The sequence below is a fragment of the Anser brachyrhynchus genome (genome assembly GCF_964034855.1).
Source record: "Anser brachyrhynchus genome assembly, chromosome: 1".
Taxonomy (NCBI): Eukaryota; Metazoa; Chordata; class Aves; order Anseriformes; family Anatidae; genus Anser; species Anser brachyrhynchus.
This window is the reverse complement of record NC_137694.1, coordinates 172,376,437-172,396,008: the sequence shown is the minus strand read 5'-3', so window position 1 is coordinate 172,396,008 and position 19,572 is coordinate 172,376,437. Positions and strand designations below refer to the sequence as shown.

Genomic DNA, 19,572 nt, shown 5'->3' with positions numbered 1-19,572 from the left:
ATTGTCAAATATAATTGAATAAAAGCATCCTAATTTTGATACTAGCACTGGTGTCTCAGCAGAATGTTCTTCTTGTTCCCTGTTAGAACAATAAATATAGAACAAGGAGTTTAATGGTATTCTTTTTTAGACCAAACTGTTGGGGTGAAGTAATTGCTTTTGGTGCTCACAGTATCTGTAGCTAGATGAATTTACAAGGAAAGCACTTTAGCCTTAGAGCAAAATTATGAATATGTATCAGACTCCCACATTGCATTTATTGTCTCCAATACACAAAAATCAAATTTGGCATAACATGAAGAGAAATTAACTAACAAAATTCCTGAAGTAGAAAACTATTATTTAAAGTGACAGTCTCACCCCTCTTTGCCTTTAAATAAAGGACAAAGGTCTAAAACAATCATCTGCCCTTCTTCACTCTTCCCTATAGTCTGTTCACAAGGAGACTGCCATTAGGCACACCACTGTTGACACCATCATCTTTTATATGATACTTCTGATGACAGCTATTAATGCACCATCAGTAGGAGACTTACAACACTAAACATCCATTAAGCAGCTACTACTTTCTAGCCATCCGGAGTTTCTCTAAAACAATCAAGGAAACTGGCAGAAGTCCTAGTTTGCCATCACGTACAAACTAAAACAATTTGCATTCATCTAAAGCAGCAAGGAATAATGCTTTCATGATGCTAATCAGGGAGAAATACTCTTTAAAAGCAGATTAATTTTCAGATTAATAAATTACTTAAGATCATATGTGGAGAGAGACTATCACTCAAACTTACATAAATGGATGAAACAGCAACAGATAGTACTCCATCCAATGAAAAAATACAACCAAAAGGACTGCAAACCAATAAACTAAATATGGTGGACTCTCAGTGTGGATATCACTTACTGTCTGACAGTATTGGGCAAGTCTTTTGCACATTAGTTACAAGCCATGAGAGAATTTTTATTCCCCAGACTTTTCTTAACGTGGAATATATGATTTAGGAATCATTTCAACACATTATGTCCCTATTTAACTTCCAGATGACATCATTTTATGGCACTGCTTTAGTACCGTAACAGATTCAGAAGGCTGATAAAAATGCTTATAACCATAAGGAAGGAAACAAAGAACAGGAAGAAGCACAGACAGATGAAAAGACTTGCATGTACACTTGGGGAAAACAAAAACACACAAACAAAAACAACAACCAAACAGCCCAACACAATGGCAGCTAACACAGAATTAAGAAATATACAGATAGCAACAGAACAGACTTCCGAAGCCATATCAAAGCTATGTTTTTATGCAGTGTACTCAGAAGGAGTACTATATTCAAACTGCATGCCAAAAATACCAAGCATAATGAGGCAGCTCTTGTCAAAGTCTACTCCTAAAAATTCCAGATTGTGATATTCTAAAATATATTATTTTCTGAATGAGTTTCTTTATTTTGTTTTGAATTTTTCAAAGTTTAGGGAAAGGTTATTTCCACATGTGAGACTCTTTGCTTGTGTTCACGTCTGGATGTGGAACCTAATTAGGAAAATTAAAATACTAATATTTTCGTGTGCATCAAAATACCTCTTCTAAAATCCTGTCTGCATTTATTTTAATTTGAAAAGGAAAGAGCTTAGATTGTTGCTGGGAAATTAATCCTTGCTTTCACTCATTGTTTTGGCCCCTCAAACAGAAACTTAACTTCTGAAAGGTTAATTTTTACCATAATTGCTATAAAGAGGCTGCCCTGTAAAAGAGGCTTGTTTCCTAGTCAGACAATGGCTTTATCAGAGAGCTTACTGTCCAGCCATTGAAATGTTCAAGTCAATGTCAAGTTGAAATACCATCACACTCATGCCAAGTTAATGAGAAAGAGTGTTCAGGCACTTACTGGAGCTAAGTATCTTACTTTTCTCTTTTACAAGCTGTTTGTGAGCCAGCTTCACATTTGATACAAGCCAAAATTGTTGGGAGACAAAAATGTGTGACAGCTTTGTGGCTGTATAAGGAAAAGCACTGCAAGTAACCATTTTTAATTCCTGCTGGAGAGCAGGCAAATCTGCAGAGAAGGATATTTTAGAGCTGTAACTTTCATAACCACCATCAGTCACATCACAGTGTGTATTGTCTTTCCTTTACCAACCAGTAAGGCTGACAGTTTTTTTGTCAGAAAGTCAGCTTTGTTGCTGTCACACTCTGTCCTTCGTAAGCCAGACAGGGGACAGAGAGAACTGGGTTGGTTAGCAGTGCAGTCTTTCCTGGTTCAGGGGTGAAGACCTCACAGTGATGGTCCAGAGCAGTAGATCTGATCTCTTATCCATCGAGATGTAATGGCAGAATGACACCAAGTCCATTTTGTAAACATAGCAATTGTCTTAGTGGTAAGGTGCTGTTTTTTGTAGGCTTGGGTGTTTTAGGGAAGTGCTGGGGGATGAGTGTCCTTTTGACAATTCTGTAATGGGAAAAATCCTAATTCACTATGCATGAGCCCAGGTGCTAGTATTTGCAGATACTGCAGTAATTTTGACTTCACAAGAGCCAACCCATGCCATCTTACAAATCAGTCTTCAGAATGATAAATTACCCTCCTCCATACTGAACTGGATCCAGGATGGAGCAGACTGCACAGGAAATTATCACTCTTTAAAAAATCTGTCTGAAGTACATTTTTAGGATGATGACAACTAAGACATGCTACATTATCTGAAGAATATATCAGAGACACTGCAGGACTTGAATTGCTCCTACTTTTCATCCAAGAGCTCTGGCCATAAAATTTTAAATGTTAAAGAGTTATGTGTGTGGTCAGATGGATACAGGTATGACAGCATGAATGATGCAATAAGCTATTTCTTCTATATGTTGTATAAGATTAACAGAAAGCCAAATGTTTTAAAAAAATCAAATGACATCAGCAAGTTTTAGAATTTTGGTGAGATTCCTCTGAAAAGTATTGTATACTCTTCATCTTCTGTCATCACAAACAAACAAACAAAATGTCTTTTAAATAATTTTAAGGTAAAAACTTGGAGGACAAAGGTTCCCTTTTTCATAAGTAATCAAGAATCTATTACACCAGAGGTCATTTAGGCTTAAAGAGAGAGAAAAAAAATAAATCTGTTGCTAGGAATCTCTATTCTAGGAATCTATTTATTACATAGAGAAGAAAATGAATGATTTTCAGTCATGTTCGTCTTAAACTTTGCCAACATTTGTTTACAATGACTATGATGCCCAGGAGCAAAGTACTCAGAGAGGAGAGTCTAACTACTTGAGTTTCAGATAGTATGTTTAGCCCTGTCATCCTTCTCACTGAGGGACCCCTGGAGAGATCTGGAGAAAGCATTTGTGTAAGTCATGCACCATGGACAAAGCATGGGACATTGAACTCCTACCTTACTAACATATTCATTATTAAAACATAAGAAATTTCATCCACACTTGAAGGAAAGCAACCTTGCAATGCTTAGGTGAATTTGGAATGAGCTGTAAAACTATTTTTCACATTGTATGTTTTAAAAATTGAAATTGATTTCTTAAGTAAAGGGAGGTTTACTTTTTCAACTTTAACTAAAAGTTCAATTCAAGAGAAACTGCTCTGCTATAGTGGAAAAGATTAAAATGAAGAATGATTTTGTTTTTCTTTAGAAAAAAATATTTTCTGGTTAAAAAAAAAGAAAAAAGATAAATCTTCACAGAATAAAAATGGGCAGAACAAACAACTTGCATGCAATTTGCACAATAAAGACTTGCTCTACTAAGCTGAATAAATGAAGCAATCAGCTTTAAGAAAGAAATCTTTCTTACCAATTAGACAGATAATTTTCAACCCCAGAGAATTAATTTGCCCCAAACTGTACTGCATGCGTGTCATCAACCAACACCATTTTTCAGTAAATTCAGAAGAGTTTCATCATGTTTAAAATAGACATTCTTCTGTATTATTCTGAAAATGTGTCAGGTACTTCTAAGTCTACAATTTTTATGAAGCAATGATTTTTTTTCATTACACATAGCTAATTCCTGTCTATTGTTAAAACATAGCTAAACTGATTCATTTTATTGGGAATGTATGTATGCATCCAAATATACATTCAACTTACACATTGACAAAAATAGCACTTATTCATGCATTAGTATGTATTCTGAGTATCAGAAGAAGTAAGGGATATTCCAGTGTCAGAGGACACAACTGAAAGCACACAGAGTGCATTGTACTGTGGCTAAGATACACAACCAGTTCAGACTTCCAGATCAAGCCTTCATACAAGTCTGTGTATGACTGACAGTGTGGAGTTGGTGGTCTGTTTGTTGGTAGAAGAACTCATTCTAATGTGATTTAAGATAAGAAAGAAATCCGATTCTCCAAGGGGCTCTGATTCACTTAGATTGCTGTCTACATTGTACAATGTACTGGAAGTAACAAGGAAAGAGGAGAGATGCTGTTGTTCTGATACTCTCTGTACTAAATGTGACCTATATGTCCTTTAGTTTAAAGTTCTGATTTCAAGTTCAGAGGTAAACTCTGAATGTCAGAGGGATGCATGCATTCACCTTTTGCTCCAGGGATCCTACTTCCCCTGAGGACCTCATAAAAATATTTGCCCTGTTTCAACCTTTCATTTTGCTCAGCAAAGATCCATTGAAAAGGTATCTGTATCACAGCTGCACTCCAGTGTCAGCCAAAAAAAAAAAAAAAAGTTCTGCAGAGCTGCAACTCACTGCACTGAGCTGAACAAAAGCTTTCTTCCTCAAGAACTGCAAAGGCTCTGCTTCTGACAAAAGCTTTCTTTCTTTCCCAGCTCTTTAGGATTCAGCATCATGATTTCAGGGATGGTTGTAGACATGCAGAGGTTATGTGGAGATTTCTGAGATCTGAGATTCAGTTCCTGTTATATTTCATAAATCACTGTGCTACCTTTCTATGATACTTTTATTTTCAAGTGGAGTTGTCAGCCTGCTGAGATAAACCTTTCTGGAGACTGTGGCAAGTAGCATGTTGCTGTGGGATTGTGATAATCAAATTCACTATCACTTTCATTATACAATCAAAAATTAATTTCAGGTTTTAGACAGATGAAAATTTAAAGGTGTTTAACACTGACCATCATTTGATCTGGCCTCTGCAAATGCTGTGGGTCTAGCCCCAACAAATGCTGCTGCTAGATTTCTAGCCAAAATCTAAGCAAGGTTTGAATGAAGTTAGCTGTAAATGTACACCAACCCTTTCCTGAAAGATGAATGGCAGTTTCTCACTCATCACCCTTTAAAAGATGTATTAACCTGTTACTTCCTAGTAATACCTTATAAGTTCCTTCTTTGATCATTTTAGTAAGCACAGTAGGATGAATCTCCTGTATTTTCAACACCAATAAGTGTTAGTTAGGGAGGATTTCTTTTACTTCAGTTTAAACATTTGGAATGTTCCTGACTGTAATGTTGATTCATGCAAAAGAATAAACCAAGCATATCTACTTGTTCTTTTTCAGCACCTTAAGTAATAGAGAGCAAAATAATTTGAGAAACATGCTCATTTTAAACTTGTGTCAAGAGGCTAACCTATACTAGCTGCAATTTTAATCACAGAGTATACTCATATTTGTCTGATTTTATGAGGTACATGAAGTATAGGGCCTATTTGAAAGAAAAAAAGGTCATAAAAATGGGTCATAAGAAACCAAATGTTGTCCAAATGTAGCAAGCTGTTCAGGTTTTCACAGAAATATTTGGAGAGAACAATATTGAGTGCTTATAGTAGAAAAGAAATACAAGGAAGGCAGAAACAAAGTTCTGGTGTAAAGATTAATGTGGTGCAAATAAAAAATAATTAAGTTAAGCAAATGCATCTTAGCCTCATCACATAAATAGCCCTGCATTTACTCTTAACATCTGATTTTCATTCCCACTTTTACAATTTCAAAGTTAGAAAATACAGCTCAAAATTTGCGGCACAAAAGACTGAGGACTTATTCTTCGAACCTGTTAGTGAAGAAACAGACTTCAGGAAGCTCACATTTAGCATGTGTTGTATTTTTTTCCCACCTAATTCATAATATTAGATTAATTTATTTTCTTAAGTGCACATGATCTATTGAAGTGTCCTGCAAGTACTTCCAATACATTAAAAATGCCAAGGAAAGCATTTGTGTGTGCAACTGAAGTCTCTCATATTTGACTTCTGTTTTGTATCCTAACAACTACCATAACCCATTCCTTATCGTGTGAGAATGCCAGTGAAGTGCGATTACAGCTGGTGAATTGCTGGTAACAACCCCGACACAGAACCTTTGGGGGAAGGATGCACATGCAGATTTACCTCGAGTAGGGACATCAAGGGTAAAACAGCCTCGTCTAATAGCATAACACTGTCCATAATTCATATTGTCCATGGGTGGCGAAAGGTACGTCCAAGCTCGGTAGCTATAACTACTGTAGCAGTGCGAAGAAAGTTTTGTTTTCCAGTGAAGAATAGCTTTTCTTAGTTCCCAGTGATAGGCTAGCTTTGAATAAGCTGCAAGATATTTTCTGATATGTTTAAAGTATTTAAATTATTGCTTACCAGGCTTTGTGCTTTCAGTAGGAACATTGATACAATACCAGACACATGAAACAATTTGTTATATTCATATAAAAGTTTGGACTCTATATTTACCATTCCATTATTGAGTTTTCAGCTGGAAAATTACAAGACTAGTTTAAGCACAGCCATACTGTTTTGATGAAGGAAATGATGTTTAAAGTATTCTAGGGAATATGAGGTAAAAGAGATTAAAAAAAAAAAAAAAAGAATTTTAAATAATACCAAATATGAAAGGAAACAAAATCTTAAAATTAAACTGTCACTAGAAGACTGCTTTTTAAGTTCACTGTCTTCATTAAATTCCTCATGAATAGGTCCAAAGGCAGAACTAAGTATATGTAATTCACAGTTGACAACACAGAACATTGTTTTTAAGAAAGATTTATTTTTGGTACAAAAAATCTTATTCTATCCATGTCAAATCTAATGAGTATGCCGTAAAGTTTGACAAAAACACATACAATGGTTTTCTCCATCTCCAAATTATTGAGTTATCTGTAATGTTCTGTGTTTGGGAAAGTTATAAGTGATTTATGGAAGGGCAATGTCTAATTACTACCTGAAGTTGTACTGTGCTGCTGATTCTAGTTAATAACACTTCCTAAGTGTGTTCAAAGTCATTTAAGTAAAATAAAAGCCTTCAGAAATGCATTGGAGTATTTGATGCCTAGATACTGTAGTGATAAGCAAGCTATAAAAGCTAAAAATAGGTTAGACAGATTAGACTGGCAGATTAAACAGAGAGAAAGAAAACATAGGCAAATAAAATACAGGCCAATATGAAAGACAGACAAAGACATTGTTCTTGTCTTTCAGATGGTACAATCTCCAAGTAGAATTTCACATGTAAGTTACATAATAGACAGAAATACAAATATATTATACGTGCCATGCTTGGTAATCTAAAGAAAAAAAAAGACCAAGCTGGAGTGACAGTATCCAGGAGTTCACTTTTTTTTTCTTTTTTTTTTTTTCTTTTTTTTTTTTCCCCCCTCTGCCTTTGCACACTGCAATGATCAAGGTGTTGTAGGGGAGCAAGGAGATTGCTGTTTATTTACCCTGCTGGGCATCCGGAGGGGATGATAAGAGCTCACCGAAACTGCCGAGTGACTAAGGAGAAGTGAATTACACCTTTCTGAAGAGCGACACAGCATGTGTCACCCAACCTCCTGGGATACTCAAACCATCCCACTATCAAGGAATGTGCTGGAAGTCCACACACCAGCAGTCACTGCAAAATCAGTAGTGATTTTCAGATACAAATGAAGGGGAGCTCCAGAATAGCTTGAGGATTACTGTTTATGATTATTATTATTATTATTATTATTATTATTATTATTATTATTATTATTGCATTTGTGAAGGGCCTGAACACTGACAGAGAAACAGTTGTGAATGGAGTGGGTGATGGATACACACAATGAGCCCCAGCTGTCCACTGGGTCACAGACCTAGCCTGCTTTAACCCTTAATGAGATACCCCTGGGGTCAGCCGCCTGATGAGCTTGGTTTAAGCTAACAAAAATTTGGTTGGGTTTTGAGGCAGGTACAGAATCTGCCAGGCAAAAAGGCATAAGTGAGGGAGAGGTGAGGGAAGCTCTGCTCGATAACAAGGAGCCCTCACTCTTAACATTTTTGTGCATCTCTAATGGCTGTTCCTCCCACCAGAGTGGATCTGTGTAAACATCCTCCCCTCCCCTCTGCTACATTGGGCCTCTCGCTGATCCCCCACTGGCAGCTGTGGCTCGGGAGGCAAACAGTGGTCATGCTGTTCTGTGCACAATGACAGGCAAATAAAAGAACAAACAAGCTTGGGAGATTTAAAATCCAGAGCTCAGGGACTTCTCTGAGTTTCACTGCGCCACTGTGATCCTCCCACTAAATATAAGAGCTGTTTTCTTCAATAAATGAAGCCAATAATAAACACCTCTCCTCCTGTTTCTCCAGAACCCTTGGGGAACCCCGTAATGGCAGAGAGTAGAAATTTGACAAAAGGTGTCCTGAGGTGGATTTTGAGACTTACAAGTCATCAACTGTTACAAACTGCCAAGAAACAGGAAATGGGATGTCTCATGACATCCATGGACTCTAGCCATTAAAAATTGTTGCATTAAATGCATATCTGAGCTTTATTTCAAAAAAATGCTTGATTCCATCAAACTATTTTTGAACCATAAAGGTTTATTTATAAGGCCTTTTTGCCTTTCATACCTCTCTCTGTTGACACTGACACAGTATCCTCAATTCGAAGTTCCTCTCCCTCAGCGCATGAAAATAAGCTTGTGCATTAATTAGCAAAACTAGATTTCAAAAAGCATTTTCTCACAGAATAATATAGTTGGAATACATTAAGTTGTAAATATAAAGTTGTTTCTAAAGTTGAAAAGGGCAAGGCCAGGTGGTAACTGCACCTTACATGCATGGTCAGAATAAGTAAATCCAGTAAGATGTCCTGTCCAGTCCTGAGTGTCTGTTCTCAGCGGGGTATAACGATGGATGTTTTATATATATAGAACCGTACAAACTGTCATAAATGTACTCACAAGAAATAATAAGTGATTTTTAATCTGTGTGCAGCCCAACATTCGAAACCAAACAATTTGACCAATTCTTGCTCTCCCCTTCAGAAGGATCTATCTACCCTGTCAGACTAAAAATCATGCAAACCTTGTTTAACAATAAATAACATTTATACTACTATTAGATTACACACCATTTAAAAATGAGCTGAATTTCTGTCATATCTTATATTTCATCAGCAAAATGATTTATCTAAATCTAAACTGCAGAATTCTTATTAGGAAGCTAAATGTGAAAGTCAAACAGGGAATTCCAGATTGTATTCAAAGAGAATTGGCAATTAGAAAAGCCATCTTTGACTTCCTACCTACGCGGGTAGAAAAGTCATTGAGAGCAGGTATAGAACTTAGGCATTTCAGTCATTTTTCTGATCAGATTTCCAGCAATCTTTTCTCTAAAATACTTGCAAGGGAGTTGGGGTGATGGAAATGGAAACCAATATCAAGAAGGATGTAAAATACCTCCAACACAGTAATTCTAATGCTTATTTTCAATGTTAGCTCTTTGTACACTTATCAGCACACTGCTCCACAAAGTTAGTGATTCTGGTGTAGTTAGTTATGTTTGATTGCAAAGTGTAATTTGGATTGGATTTGGAACCAATAAACTCTGTATGAGTATTCCAGCTCCCATAATGATCATTCACAGAATCTCTGTTATCAGTGGGAACATGTTAGTTGGTTGCTTCATTTTGCAAACAAACAAACAAAAACAAATGTGTTTTTAAAATCTGCAGTATTTGTATGACAGAGATAACACACGCACAACTAAAACTACAATATTATTGAGATAAGCTGGAACCCTGTAGAAGCTATTCACACAAAATTGTGGAATGACTTTCTGAAACAAACAAGTAGGTAAGTTACTTACCTGAAAAGGAAAAATGTAAGCCACACCAAATATATCATTTTACTTAAATCAAAAAATAAATGCACACACTCAGATTTTAAAAGTGTATTCTATACAAGATTATTAAATATAAGGATATGTAATATGAAAATATGATAGGAATTATTGATTTTCTACATATTTAGTCTCTTTGCCAGTAATTTTGTAACTATGTATCCTATGTTTATGTACTGTGAAAGGACAATGAAATTTACCTTGTTGCAGTTTCATTAACTTCAGCATTTATTTTTTTTTTCAATGATGGAAAAAGTGGGCCTTATGTCTTTCATTATTATTAGAATCATATTGATTATATTATGGTGTTATAGACAATATAACTGGCAGTGTGGTTAATGTTTTAGTCAAGGAAGAACTATATCTTCACAGAGAATGGTTTGACTGTCCATTAACACATTTGAAATGCTGGTAGATTTTTAGTTTGCACTCATGTTTATGCTTGAGTGAAACAAGTTCCTGGCTCCTTCTCAACCTCAGCTCCCTACCCAGTCCTTACCAGGCATCTCAAATTCATATTTCAGAAAGGGCTTTTCATGAGCCCAGAGCAAATTGATGTTCCTAGTGTTTGTTCTTCCCACTTCTGGTCTTCTCCTGCAGCCAGCTTATCCTAAGGAGACTGGTGTCACACTTTGAGTTGGAGGGAATTGCTTGAAAGTCTCCTGCTTTTTGTAAATAGTATATCATTTATCACACACATCAATCTTTACCCCATGTATATTGCTATCAAAAAATGATTTTTGTTAATAATTGATGTTACATTAAATAGGAATGGGTGAGGTTAGACTTTATTGCAGTTGGCAATGACTGTCGCTTTCGTTTTTTGTTTTCATTACACCTTTCATAATCTTACATGTTTCAAAGCCAATCTTCTCTGATTTCCACTTCAGTTATAGCATTTCTGACATTCATATGATACAATATGGACTGCAGATAGCTTTTGATTTACAATTTTCTGTCAGCTGCATCTTCTTAGTTTTGTTTACTACCTGAGATGCTTTTTTTTTTGTTATTTCCTGAGTTACTTCCCAAGTGGGGACTTGATCTTGAAACACATACACACAACTGTCTTTAATTTGTTAAACATGATTGTCTGTAGATTTGGTGCCAACGCAGAATAATGTTCTGCAAATGCAGACAGCAAGGGACATGAGATCTGACTTGACAGGAAGCTTTTGAAATTGTTGTATATATAAAAAGTGTCTGTAATAAAATAATAAATCAGACAATAACAATAATGGATGATGGTGTATTTAATCTATTTTAATGGTAAATTAAGTGATAACCAAAATGAATATTCTTTTGACATTTTAGCATATATTCTGCTGAAAATTTGAAATGATGGATAATTTCTCTCTGATGCTTTTTATAAAGCTTCTACACTCTTTGCACCTCTTTCTACAATCTTTATCATCCCTCTCACCATACAATACTCAAAAATGTCATCTCAAGATAACCTTTTGTTTGACCTTTCAGCAGATAAATATCCTCTAAAGAAATCAAACTTATATTTTCCAATTTTCCACTTTCAAATAATCAAGAGCCAGCAATATACAAAAAGATACTGTTCCAGATTTGTTCTTGAACTCAAAACACCAAATTACCATTTGACACATTTTAATAATTTAAAACAATTTTTCTTTTCATCTCGAAAATATCAGTTAAACACTGTCAATTATAATGATGCCAAATGACATATCCTAGTTCCGTTGATGACAATGATTATTTTATAAATGCATGCCCATTTTTATGCATTTATTAATAATATCTTTTAAAAATGAATAAGCATAGGAACAAGTCTATTACTTCCAAATACCCAGCATGAAGTTACATTCTGGTATCAATATATTGTCACTGAGAAAATCTGCAAAAAAACTGTGTTGAGCCTGTAAGGCTGGACCATACAGGTCTGGTCCTGTTTCTTTCCTTATTTTAATGGCTGGAAAATATGTAATGTTACTGAAATTAGTAACTTTAGATCAGTGAAAGTCGTAAAAGTCTGGGGAGGCTCTTAGTCTCCTAAAAACCTAGCTGGAAGAAGGGGAAAAATAACTGAAAGTAGCCAAACTGATTTAGAAGTGGTCCCAACTTACACAAAATAAGAAAGCCGTGTAATTGCTTAAAAGCTGACTTTCTGGAGAAGACGAAAAGCTATACTAAAGAGCTATACTAAATCTCTCTTCCCATCTCCTCCATTCCAATTGACTTCAAAGCTATTCTTCATAAGCAACACCTCTGAACTGAAATTCTGTAACTTCAATATTTTCCTTAGGATTAACTTTTTTCATGTAATTGGAAAACCATATAAATGTTTATTTCTCCATTATATTTCTAGCTGTATACAAATGAAACAAGTTTCTTCCAAAGCCCATTGAAAGTTCTTGGAGTCTTCTCTTGACTAAAAAAGAAAAAGAAAAAGAAAAAAAAAGAAAAAGAAAAGAAAAAGAAAAATTAAAAAGAAAAAGAAAAAGAAAAAGAAAAAGAAAAAGAAAAAGAAAAAGAAAAAGAAAAAGAAAAAGAAAAAGAAAAAGAAAAAGAAAAAGAAAAAGAAAAAGAAAAGAAAAAGAAAAAGAAAAAGAAAAAGAAAAAGAAAAAGAAAAAGAAAAAGAAAAAGAAAAAGAAAAAGAAAAAGAAAAAGAAAAAGAAAAAAAAAGAAAAAGAAAAAGAAAAAGAAAAAGAAAAAGAAAAAGAAAAAGAAAAAGAAAAAGAAAAAGAAAAAGAAAAAGAAAAAGAAAAAGAAAAAGAAAAAGAAAAAAAGAAAAAGAAAAAGAAAAAGAAAAAGAAAAAGAAAAAGAAAAAGAAAAAGAAAAAGAAAAAGAAAAAGAAAAAGAAAAAGAAAAAGAAAAAGAAAAAGAAAAAGAAAAAGAAAAAGAAAAAGAAAAAGAAAAGGAAAAACTTCTGTTTCATACATGAAACTATGAGAAGTGAGTAAAGACTGGATATAAGTAGGACTTTTTGAAAGATCCCAACCTAAATGTCTCTCATCACAGAGATCATGGTGGTCTTATGTCAGAAGAATCTTCTGCTAACAAGATTTGTGTCTTGGTTTAACAGATGGGATTAGCAACAGTGAGGGATAAGGAAACAACAAAATGCTGTTCCAATATTAATTACTTCCTTTGGTCAATCAAGGAGCAAAAGTGGACTTTCTGCTTAACAGGATCCACACCACTTCATCTGTCCAATCTGGGATTGCCAAAGAAAATGAGGTATTCTTTGAGAGTATCACTGAACTAAATTAATATTAATGAAATGGCACACCCTGAGAGAGTTCAGATGGAGAGTATGGAGAGAGTCACATACATGAATACAATGACAAAAAAAAAAAAAAGTGTTCTGCACTTTGGCTGCACTATAAGTTGCAACAAACTGTATGATGACTCCAACCAAGGCTGTCCCCTTGACATGACTAATAATGCACTAAAACTCACAGTGTTTTCATTTCTCTCTTTCAGTTTATCTGTGCCTTGAAAGTCAGGATGTCAAATCAGGAAAACCCTATTCACAGCGACCCATACATCAGACCAGTACATCACTTCTTCTTTCCTACTTTTAGATTGTAAAAACTTCTGATAAACAACTTAAATTGATTTTTCAGTTAATGCACATGCTAGCAGATACTATTCTCAGCAAGAACTCTTTGTCCTAGACTCAGACGGAAGTCAGGCCCAAATGCTTTTTCAAATTGAGTACTGATAAACCTTCACTGAACTAGTGAAAACTTCAGAAATGCTGGTCTTAACACTTTTGATCCTTAAACTCCCTCAAATGTAGAATGATAAAAGGTTTAATATTTGAAAAACATTTTAAAATCCTGTCAAGAAAGAAAGTATGGATGGCATCCAGGACCTTTTTTTTAGAAAAGTGCAGTTACAGCCCTATAACTACTGTGATTTCTAAGATAAGGGTGATTCAGACAGCCCTCCCAAGCTGTAATACTTCCTGTGCAATCAAAGAACTGCATAGTCAGACTTGGAAAGACATTTAAGAGACAGTACTCCAATGATTTTAATGGGGCATACACTCCTAAGTACTTCTGTGGGTAGGACCTATAGTGCAGAGTCTGCCTAACCTTAGATATCACTAACTCTTCACATTGACTTTATAGGAAACCCTGGGGAGTAGGACGTCTGAAAGCTTACTGCTGTTTTAAAAATAAAGCAGGTATGTAAAAGTGGATGCTCTCGCTTTTGCTTCAGTGATTCTGATAAGAGAAAAAGAAAGTCTTGCTCCAGCCTTCATTATGATTTTATGTAAATTATTTTAAGTAAGGATTCTTACCTTCTGAAGCACAAGTATTCTAACTTTGAATTACTTGTTAAAGCTAGTTTATCATAGAATGGCTTGGGTTGGTAGGGACTGTAAAGATCATCTAGTTCCAACCCCCCTGCCATGGGCAGGGATGCCACCCACTAGATCAGGTTGCCCAGGGTGTCATCCAGCCTGGTCTTGAACACCTCCAGAGATCCACACTGATCTACCCACAACCTCTCTGGGCAGTTTAGCAAGCTTCTAAGCTTCCACACTGAAAGCAGACCCACGTGTGTTCCAGTATCTGGAACACACCTTTAATTACTTTATAGTGTTCTTCTTTTTCCATCTACCTACACATGGATTCATTATAGAAAAAAAAAAACCTATCTTTCATTATGAAAAACAAAACAAAACAAAAACAAACAAAGAAACAAAACCAAGCAAACAAACAAACAAACAAACAAAACCACAATATATTGGAGAATCACTTATTTAGATGAGAATTCTACATCACCTGCAGGCTGGTTGGCTGTTTAGCTGTTCTGAAATGTTACTCAAAAGTCTCTAAAAAGGACTGCCTATACAACAAGAAAAATCTAAAGAGGGTGCCATGGTGGATGATAAAGAACGAAAACTTAGGGTAAATTAACTTGTACAGGATTTCACATTCATTTCTATTGAACCTTGCTCTTTGTATTAGTATTGCATTTTATAGGAATTTTTCATGAAGGTACGTCCTTGAAAATTGTCTCATCATTGTGCCTGAATGAGTTTTCAAATTACAAATATGTGTATATATATTTGTGTAAATATATTTACCTTATATTTACACAAATATTTATATGTTTACATATATATCAGAAAGCATTCTTTTTAGGCTAAAATTCTGACATCAGGTTTAGAATACCAAGCAGCTTTTCCATAGACAAAATGAATAACACATCTGGCTTTGATATTCATGCCCTTTCCAGCAAATGGCTGCATTATGTTAGTATTATCAAAATGTCTATCACTTTACATATATAGATTTAATTTAAAACAAGGCTTATGGTATAAATGCATTGTAGCTTCAAAGACGGGCTTTTTCAAAATTATGGTATGAGAGCTTCCCATGGTTTCCATGGAAATGACCTTTCACTATTTCCATGGTAATGGATCTAGTTTTATATATTTCTCTTTTATGAGACTTTATTATACCAACAAAGCTAACATCCAGAATACAGTCCTTAACTTACAGGTGCGAACTCACTGAGAGAAATAATCCGACTCCCAAGCCCCATGGGTGCACTAAGCTTTTGTATGTCTTTTTAATACTGTGTGAGTAACAGAGTTTTGATAAAGAGCACCTACTGCATATTATCAGTAGAGAAATGCTAGTATATTTTGCTCATTGCTGTGTTCCTAAAGGAGTTTCTAGATTCATCTGTTGCAGTCTTTTCCAGACTGCTCCGCTGCTCCCAAAGGCAGAACAGCTGGAAAACAGAATGGATTGCGAGCTCAGCATCTTCCATAAATTCCAGGCTGTTGATCACATCTTGTTGTGAAATAAATATTTTGCTAGTGCATTTATTGAAAATCTATAGGTCTTTGAAATTCCATATCCATGGGCTCGCTGATCTCTCTTTCAGAATTTATGCTTGTTTTTTCTCTTCCTTTTTATACTCTGTTATCATTATGATTATTGCTGCTGTCACTGAAAGCTAAAATCCTCTTCTTCACCCTGGAGACAAAAAGAATGGAAGCAATGGATTCAAAGCTGTAATACTGAGAGCAACAGAGCAACCGAGGTAGCCCTGTCTTCAACATCCTTGACACCTAAAGAAACCCACGTAGGCTTAAGGTGTTAAGTGCCTCAAGGTGTTATGGGCACGACACTGGGACAGGACTGCACTGCTACTGAGGTTCACAGATAAAAATCCATACCCTTCAGAGTTACACTCAAATAAGATAAAATTTGGAAGAAAATTCCAGAAAAAAAAAATCAATAAACCATGAAGCAGATAACTTTCATCCTCAGTCATATTAAATCCTCATTAGGGTTTAATGATGAAGCAAATCCCATCCATTCAGAAAAAGTAAACAAAAGAAACCTGTGAGGAAACCCTTACAGAGGTGCAAATTCCTTAGAGAAGAGAAGAATCAGTGAGATTCTCATAAAACTGATTGAGCAACTTAGTCCAACTCATAGATAGCTGGTGATGATGCACAAGAAAAAAAAAAATCAAAAAAAAATCTCCAGCCTGACATTCAGATTTGAGTTTTCTGGACTAGCACTTAGAAAAATACCAATTTATATAAAAAGCTAAGCACAAGTCCAACACAGGTGGCTGCATGACAATGATTGCAGACAACAAAGGTAAAAAAGCCATTTTTCTGCACAAAATTTAAATTTAATATTTATTTATTTAAAAGAAGCAAAAAAAAATAATAAAACAAACAAACAAAAAAAAAACAAACAACTAAAACATAAGTCAAAACAGTTGTGGTCTTGCTTTTATAAATGTCCTAAGAATTAAATCCTTCACCTCCTTCAATGGAGATAATGACCATCATATAAATCATTTGTCATTAAGTGGTCAGCTGGTATAAAAACACATATATCACTTTACATTACTGTTAAAGAATAACTTAAATGATAGGATCATTAGCATCATTTATGCTTTTTCTTAAGGTATTTCAATCACAATGACTATCAAGTCTTCAGCTTGCCATCCCTGGAAACATTCAGCTCCATCTGATTTTATTCCTTATGTATTTCTAAATGAAGTGCATGATAAGTAATGCTTTTTTTCTGTAGATTTAATTTGCAGCTTTTTTCAGCTAAATGCTAAGGCTGGAAATACTTAGACAGAACACTCAAAGAAATAGGAGGCTTGAAAAAAATGACTTCATCCAGCTTTAGAGCTTTACAAGGGTACGTGCCTACACATACTTGACTCATTTTGCCTTTATAATCAACAGTTAGGGTTAAATTTGTAGGAATGACTTGGGACATCTGCTTTAGGATGGAATGAGATAAATCATGCCCCCAAATTGTTTATTTCTGTCCACTAACTTTAAAGGGTGTCTAGCTGACTAGATCATTCAGTCAGATGAATTTAATCCAAGATAACAGCAGAAGCTGGCAGCTGATTATTCTAGATGAAAGCATTTATTTCTCAGAAACTATTTCTCTTATATAGCAAAATATTAACTAGAATTAATTAATAAATGATACTAATAAAAACAAATGCAAATAATATTTTTGCATGCTAATAATAGTGTGTCATACGCTGTTGGTGGCAAAAAAAAGGAGACATCCTTTTTATAACGAGTGTATTTAGTATGTTTTTTATGTTTTGTTCTTCTTTTTTCTTATGTTTCAACATAAGAAAAAAGAAGAACAAAACATAAAAAAAGCCATGTGGAAATAAAACAAATATACAAAGCAACACACAGACTTGACCCTGTTGAAGTTTTCTCGTACCCCTGTGGTATGCAGGTCTGTCACCACAGAGCTGTAGGCCTCGTTTCAGAGATCTCTATAAAATGAAGCATATAAATTGCAAAAATAATTATTTTACAACCATGGCTTAAAAATACACATGGAAATAAATACTAAATACACTCGTTATAAAAAGGATGTCTCCTAACTTTGTCAATGAACCATACACAACTCCAGCTCCTTCCACCGCTATCTCCCATAAAGGTTAGAGTAGTGAAAATCTTGTTTGCAAAGAAAAAATATTCTAGGATATAGTAGTGACGTTCTTGTTTGCAAAGAGAAAACATCCCAGGAGGGTAGGTTCTGTATCTGGCTTCTGTGATCACACTCTCTTTTAGTAAGGAATGTATCATTTTTTGGCATAAAATATGACATCTCTAATCTCTGTGTTTCAAGTTTTTAACATTAAAATAATGAATTAAAAGCTAAAGGAGGGATGATGTGATGCTTCTGGAACTGGATTCACTGGTGGGATCTTTCTCCACTACATTTTCTGATCCATCTAAATAGTTTTGTAAGTGGTTAAAGTACGCCCCATGTCTCCCAACTGTACAAACTGTTTTAGCCATTTGGGTTCAGAAAGGATTATGTTCTCCAGTGTTTTTAATTAACATATTTCTGGTCATAGTCAAAACACTATAGAGCAATTTCCATTTAACATTTCTCATGTATCTGAATTTTAATCCACCCACTCCTTTTGATAAGACATTGAGTAGCGACCTGAAAATCATGCTGCAAAGCAGTTTGAGAAAGAACTTGGGAAAAAAATGTATTGTTAAAATCTGTTAACCCTGGTAACCAATTTAAACTTCTAATGATGTAACAGACCCAGAACTAAGACTCACATTGATTAGCTAAGGTTTGCAAAACTCTCAAATATAACTCACTGTATAGTTATATTTACAAAAGAAACAAGCTATAAAAAGAAGAAGGAACAACTTTGCCACATACTAGTGGCAAACAATGCAATAGCTGTGAAACTTTATGATAGGATATGACATGTATTTCTCCATACATTTACATTTTAAAGTTTTAATGAAAGCATATTGTCAAGGAATGCCAAGACCACTACGTATTTTCCCTTTGCAGTGCTGTCACAAGATTCTGCTTCATGTTGCAAGCAAGAAAACATTTTGTATTAAATGCAAAGTGAATATGCAAGAATGAAATTGAACAAGTTCCTTCAGTGTATCTGCTCCCTATTGGAAATCTAGTGGAAGCCTTCTTCAAAGACAAAAAATGTTTGCCTTCATTTCTTATGAAGCAGGCTCTTATCAGATTTTCAGACACAGGTGGCTAGAAAGTTTCCTCTTTCTTCAAGAAAGTTGCAAAGTAAAGACACTCAAGCACTTCCTGAAACTTTATTAACAAAATATTTTGTTCTATAAAAAATAAAGTAAAATTGAAGTAAATCCATGCATATAGAAATGAGTCTGAATGTTAAATGTTTTTTAACATCTAACTTCATGCATTGATCATATCACTTGATATACAAAAACCTGCAACAACTAAAAAAATGTAACATTGACAAGACCAAAATAAAATTTAATTTAGAGCTCTTTCTGTAGGGTATTTTTATTGAGTTTATCTATGTTCAAAAACTGAATTAAATTGTTCCCTTGGGTTCATAGTAAACTATGCTTTTCCATTTCCTTTTGATGATGGCTATCAGTGAAGAGATTTTAGTTCATCCTATGCCACCTCTTGCTACAGTTCTCTCTCTCTGTCTCTCTCCACCTCTCTCTGGTCAGAATCTGGCTCTTAAGCTAGACAAGG

The 19,572-nt window shown here is 34.8% G+C and overlaps 1 protein-coding gene across 25 annotated transcripts in view; it reads right to left on the bottom strand.

Moving 5' to 3' along the window:
* The window catches only part of PCDH9 (protocadherin 9), an 800,116-nt gene that overhangs the window by 744,894 nt on the left and 35,650 nt on the right, over nucleotides 1-19,572 (bottom strand). Inside the window, exons 3-4 of one of the 25 annotated variants that reach the window (XM_080577019.1) lie at nucleotides 17,779-17,833; nucleotides 16,021-16,032 (exon numbers count right to left, since the gene is read on the bottom strand). The exons of 23 other annotated variants lie outside the window; for them this stretch is intronic. In XM_080577019.1, coding sequence (XP_080433145.1) covers nucleotides 16,028-16,032; nucleotides 17,779-17,833 — 60 coding nt within the window. In that variant the 3' untranslated portion in view covers nucleotides 16,021-16,027. Of the gene's footprint in view, nucleotides 1-15,221; nucleotides 16,033-17,778; nucleotides 17,834-19,572 lie in introns of those variants that run through there. One more of the 25 variants, XM_080577020.1, reaches the window with a different exon arrangement.